The 5,863-nt window shown below is 36.6% G+C and overlaps 1 protein-coding gene across 2 annotated transcripts; it reads left to right on the forward strand.

Annotated features, from left to right (window-relative positions):
• The first annotated feature begins 304 nt into the window (after positions 1 to 304).
• Positions 305 to 5,126, forward strand: LOC122043007. Of its 2 annotated transcripts, XM_042603432.1 has the most exons (7): positions 308 to 815; positions 927 to 982; positions 1,063 to 1,108; positions 2,218 to 2,301; positions 2,660 to 2,779; positions 4,082 to 4,161; positions 4,735 to 5,126. In XM_042603432.1, the coding sequence occupies exons 1-7, from the start codon at positions 363 to 365 to the stop codon at positions 4,835 to 4,837; spliced, it is 942 nt and encodes a 313-aa protein (XP_042459366.1). In that variant the 5' UTR covers positions 308 to 362; the 3' UTR covers positions 4,838 to 5,126. The 2 variants fall into 2 exon arrangements, with proteins under 2 accessions (XP_042459367.1, XP_042459366.1); XM_042603433.1 differs by lacking the exon at positions 2,218 to 2,301 and having other exon boundaries at positions 305 to 815.
• Positions 5,127 to 5,863: the final 737 nt, after the last annotated feature.

The following is a 5,863-nucleotide window of genomic DNA, read 5'->3' on the forward strand; positions in this document are numbered from 1 at the left end:
TGAGTGTTTATTCGGTTATTGAGTTTTTACTCTGATTTAATAATTTGTTAGACATAAGTAATTCCGAAATGACTGATTATTATAATCTCTTTTATATATTAATTATTATTTTAATTAATAACTATCCGTGATCTATTTCTTTTATATTGACCAATTCATCTTTTACCAATATTAAATTACAGGGATGATAAATTACATCTTTCGCAAAAATATTATAGGGACACTTCATCTTTCATCTCCGTTGAATTTTCGGGTTACTTAAGCCGAGCACGTGACAGATGGGTTGAAAGGTTCTATCTCTTTGTGATGGTGGTCTGCCTTTTTGAACCGCCCCATCAATTCGTCCTCCAAATCTGCCCGCCATGGCCTCCCCCACCTCCTCCTCCTCCTCCTCCGCCGCCGCCGCCTCCCTCGCGGCTTCCGCCCCGGATCCACCCTCCTCATCCGCCCATCCCCTCCCTCAACTGCGCCCATACGCCTCAGCCTCACTCCGCCCTTCACCGGCCTTCTCTCCCCAGCCCGTCCTCGGCAAACCCCTAAACCCTCCCCCTCCCACGCAGGGACTTCTCTACCACCACCGCGGTGCCTTCCCCCCGCGCCCCTCCGTTCGCCCCTCGCAGGCCGCTGCCGTTATGACCTTTGCGGCCGCCGCACAGGCGAGGCCTTTCGCGTACGGCCCCGCAGATTCGATGGTCACCCAGATGCATGTGCCCATCCACCACCTGAGACCGCCTCCTGCGCCGTTGGTGGTCCACCGGCCCGTCGTCGCTCCCACCGGCCCGATTAAGAGCATCCAATCAGGAGCTCATCCAAAGGTTCGCTTTTTTACTATAATTTCATACCATCGTTTGTGGTTTTATCACAATTAGAGCTTTCTACGGTAGATCGAACTCTGATCTGTGCATTCCTCTAAATTTACAACTCAGGCTACGCCAAATGCTTCAGTGTCTTCAACAGCAGAGGACAACAAATTTAGGAAGAGGTAAGTGACTATTTGCATGATTTATCTCAACTTCACCATCCCTTTTTTCTTGCTATCACCGATCAAAATGTGCTGTGCAGGGAAAGGAGCAGGGAAGATGATGTTATGGTGATTAATGATCGTAAAGTAAGCATTGACACGGGATACTTTTCAAGACTTCTTTTCTATGTTGTTGAAGAGGAATATTAACACTAATGCATATATGTCTTTGTAGCTGTCTTCCATGTCAATCTCCAAAATTTGTTGGATTTCTGTTAACGTGTTTGCACCAGTATTTCTGTATAAGAATTGTCAAATGTTATTGCTAACTTCGCTAAGTGATATGCCTGGTACTGAATCTAGGTGGATAGCTATTTGCATAGGAGTAACGAGTCAGTTGAATTGAGTAAATATGTATGCCTAATGTCATGATGAGTTATCCTTCAACAACTATTAAATATCTTAAGCATATAGATACTAATATAATATACTATCTTGAAGCCTTTTAAGTGAAAATGACATGCTTTCTCATGTCTCTGTGCATAAAAATATAATCTGTTTGATATGAGATATCTCTGTTTAACATGATTTTTTGTGGGAATATGTATCGTGAATATCTAGTTATAAAAGGTGATAGAAGCCTTAGTCGATAGAGTATATTTGGTGGAACATGAATGCTGAATGTTGTTACTCTTAAGAGTTTGCAAAAGGCACTTCCTTATATGGGTTTCACATTTCCATTATTGTTCTGATTCCAGTTTCGTATTAATTCAACAACAATTTTTTAGTAAGTTATTAGTTGATACTCAAACCATTAGCAAAATGGAGGACATTTATAGCTAAGTATTTCGTCCTCTATAATGTTGGGACCATGGCCAATATGTTATTGGATAAAAGATTATTTAGTTCAATGGAGGTTGCATTGACGTGGCTATTCCAAGCAAATAATATTATTTATTTTTTTAGAACATTGTTCGATTAGGCTGATTTTGTTTTATGACATATTAGAGCAAAGGTGATAACGCTCACCCCAAGCGGCTCAGTATTGTCGGCCCTTGCTAGATACAGACGCATGAGGAAAGTTAGGCACCTAACGAGGCATTTTGCATCCATTGAAATTGACCCCAAGACCTATTGATTTTGTTTTATTACATAGTTTGCACACTTGGTTGATTTGATGACATCTATTGGTAGTGAGTCAGACTCTGCAGTAGTTTAAACCTCGTCACTGATGATGACTATAATGGCTCTTGAAGGTCAAGTTATTGGATGGTTGCTCAACATCCCTTTATTCTCTTTGCCGATTATGGGTGTGGAATGGCCAGCCTCATGAAATTCAGGTTTTGACATTCTCATGTATTCAAGAAAATTTTACCCTGTGATTTTGTTTTTTGTGAATTTGATATTTCAAGCTTCTATGCTTCAAACTATAAGAATCATCTTGATAAGCAGGTCATTTGATGACCACTTTACCATTTCTTGAGCTTGCTTAATGCCCAGTGATTATACACTCCTAAAGGATCTTTCTCCTGTATATCTACTATAAAGAGTGAACATTATGGCATTGGGTCCTGCCATATGGACTGGTAGTTTGCGTCCATAGGTGCATAGGATTGTAATAATTTGTCAAGCATTAGCAAGTTCCTATCTCTCTCTTTTTAGTTCTTTTATTTGAACATGAATCCTATTTGTTTACAGACAAACTTTGGAGATGGTGAGAAGCTTCTTCCAAGACCTTTGCCTGCTTCTATGGTTGATTCTGAAGTGAATGCGCTACACGAAAATGATACCGAGTCTGATGATGTCAAGGAGGATGAGGTATATTTCTGAAGTGACTAAACAAGTTGTAAATGGTATTGAAGCTGTAAAGTGTGGCTTCAGCAATAATAAAAGAGGATTTTAGATGTCTTGGATCTACTATTCAACAACACAAGAGAGAGAGAGAGAGAGAGAGAGAGAGAGAGAGAGAGAGAGCTGTGAATTTAGTGGAGATTTTAGAGTCTTGTGTTATTCTCATGTGTCTCTTAGGCTAGAGGAAAACTCTACAAAATTATGTTGTTTTTCATCTATAATTTGAGCCAAAATATTCATGACAAAAAAAAAATAGTATGACAGAGATGAGAATGAGGAGATGGGTGTACGGATTCACCAAAAGGAAGCGAATAAGAAATATTAATATGCTAGTGCAATTAGATGTAGCTTTAATTAGTGAGAAAATTAGAGGAACTATGTAAACATTCGAATGTCTTAAAAAGCAAAATAGTCTAATTCATCAATTATCATTGAATGTGAGAGGTATAAAAGGAAATTAAATAAAATTCTACTCAATAAAATTGCAAGTACTTTAAAATAATTGGGGGCATTAAAAGCACAATCTCATATTAAATTCAATGATGGGATGATATGATCCATTTAGATAGTTGGGGCTTAGTGTTTGGTATGTTGTTGTAGTATCAGTTATATTTATTGCAAGGGTTAGTGTTTTTGTATATTGTATCACTAGATACCAAAATATAGTTTGATCAATATTTTTCTTGCCAAATTTTAACATTAGAAAATTCAGTCTAAAAGGTTCGAATTTATGTCGTTGTATGTCGTTTGTTACTAGGTTATGCAGAAAACTTGTGATTCTAAAACAACTAATTATAACATTTTCTATCATACAGATGATTATGTAGGTGTTCTTTTAAAGCATATCATTACAGATGGAAACTCCAAGTTGGTGCAAGTAAAATAACACTTTAAGTACCTTACAGTCAAGGACATAGTTTGGTCAATAATGGTTTTAGATTACAAATCATAGGTTCACATTCAAATATAATGTTTGAAGAGCCTTTCTTATGCATATAGATTGTTTCAATTTGTTTGTCATCCTTTCTTATGCCTTAAATTGTAATTCTGAGCAGTATATCTTCCAATTTTATCTTGAATTGAGACATTAGAAATGAAGACCAAGTTTTATACCAAGAACTACGTTCATTGCTTTCAAAATCACTTCTTTTGTGGTTTTCTAGGTGCTTCCGTTGCATGCTTTCATTTGCGTTTCTTTATTAATGACCACTATGGTAGAATTTTAATATGAAAAGCAAACTTGTATTGACATGTAAATTAAACTTGCAGCATGTTGGCTCTATTGAGGAGTTATCTATGGAAGATTTGCTCCACAGACATGTAAAACATGCAAAAATTGTCAGGGCGCGGTATGCTCATGATATTTTTCCCTTTTTTTTATTCTTTCCATCTTTCTTAACCAATAAGAAATTGCATTTTGTTATTCAATTTTTCAGTGGAAAATTGAATTTTATCAAGTAAGTTCCGTTACTTGGCATATGCTAGAACTATACAATTTCTTTTTCATTAATTTTTAGATGTTGGTTGCACACATATAATGGTGTAACTACATGTCATCGATTGGCCTAAAAGATCTCCTCACCACGACAGAACCTGAAGAATTATTTAATATTCTTCTTTATTGGATCCTCGTAGGCCATTGGGCTTCATCCTTTTTTACCTAAAGAAGCTAGTACCAGCCTTCTACTTCTATGCAATGAGTATCCGTTTACAAAGTCTTTGCTGTTTATATGATTAATTTGGTTGTTAGCTAAGAAGAACAAAGAGACCTTCACCCAATTAGCATTCAATATATTTCTTTTCCCTTTTTTTGGTTTCAAAGAACAAATCTATGTTTTGCTAGTCAAGGAAAACTACTGCAGAAACTGTTAAAAGAGTAAAGAATTTTCTTAATCTGGTGTTTCTTTGCGAATGTGATGTAGATTGAGAAAAGAGCGTCTTCGGAGGATTCAACGGTGCAAACAGAGACTCGCACTTCTTCTTCCTCCACCAAGTGAGCTTGGTAAAAATGAGATCACTCCATAAAATCAGCTGAGCAATTACGATTGGGTGTTTCACTTCATCCCACAGGCATCCAGAGCTGTTCCATGTTGAAGAAACGCCCAATGTATGTTTGCTAATCTTTAAAATTGTTGTGGAATATGGATTGAAATTGTTCCTGTATTACAGCTCTAGATTTGTTTATGCCAATTTCTTCCTCTTTTATAGTGAATTTCTTCAGTTTTATGATTTTGAAGCAATTGTACAAGAGAACTTTTCCACATATGTTAAGGATTGAGAATGAGGTAGATAATTTTGATGGAAACATAGAAAATATGGAGAGAAATAACTCGTGAATTTTGTCATGATCATTCATTCATTCATTCATATATTATTCATATAGCTCAAATGTTATCATGCAGTCTCTAATTTTAATCTTCCTATTAACTTGCTTCTAATCATATTTAGCGCTGTGCAAGGTTTTCTTGGAAGTTACATTTCTGTGCTGGTAGATAATCCAATCTACAGTATCTCATATGGTTTAACATGCAGTAGAGCCTTGCATTTCGTTACAAATGTGATTGATAAACCAACTATTAATCCAATGGAGTGAGCTGAGCTAATTACACTAGTCCATTGCCAACCCTGGTTATGGTGCAGTGGTAGAATACTCATGCAGTTTTCTAAGTATTCATGATTTGATTCTCAATTGTGATATATTGTAGGATATTTTCTTTTATGGAATGATAAACTTGAAATGTTAAGTTGTTGGGTTGTCTGTTGGCTATTGCGAGTATTTCTGGATTTATTTCAATGATGGATGGAAAATTTTTGTAAGACTGAATCAGTCATTCTCAGGAATAATTGATCCAAAGGATTGAATTATTGATGCTAGCTAAAAGTAAACTAGTCAATTGTCATTATTTTGTTGGCCACTTTTGAGTCGATGCACACACGATCATAACACCATTGGCATGGTTAGAGGTGGACTCACAAAAGGGCAAGGGGCTCCTGGGCCCCTCATTTTTTTTAAAAAAAATACTAATATACTCTTAAATTTTAATTAAGAAA

Source organism: Zingiber officinale, chromosome 2A, assembly GCF_018446385.1.
Source record: "Zingiber officinale cultivar Zhangliang chromosome 2A, Zo_v1.1, whole genome shotgun sequence".
In the NCBI taxonomy this organism is placed as follows: domain Eukaryota; kingdom Viridiplantae; phylum Streptophyta; class Magnoliopsida; order Zingiberales; family Zingiberaceae; genus Zingiber; species Zingiber officinale.

Excerpts from the sequence above, each read along its gene's own strand:
- LOC122043007 (XM_042603432.1), top strand. The coding sequence starts at position 363 with ATGGCCTCCCCCACCTCCTCCTCCTCCTCCTCCGCCGCCGCCGCCTCC. Across the intron at positions 1,109-2,217 it reads TGGTGATTAATGATCGTAAA|GTCAAGTTATTGGATGGTTG; the intron begins GTAAGCATTGAC and ends TGGCTCTTGAAG. Across the intron at positions 2,302-2,659 it reads GCCAGCCTCATGAAATTCAG|ACAAACTTTGGAGATGGTGA; the intron begins GTTTTGACATTC and ends ATTTGTTTACAG.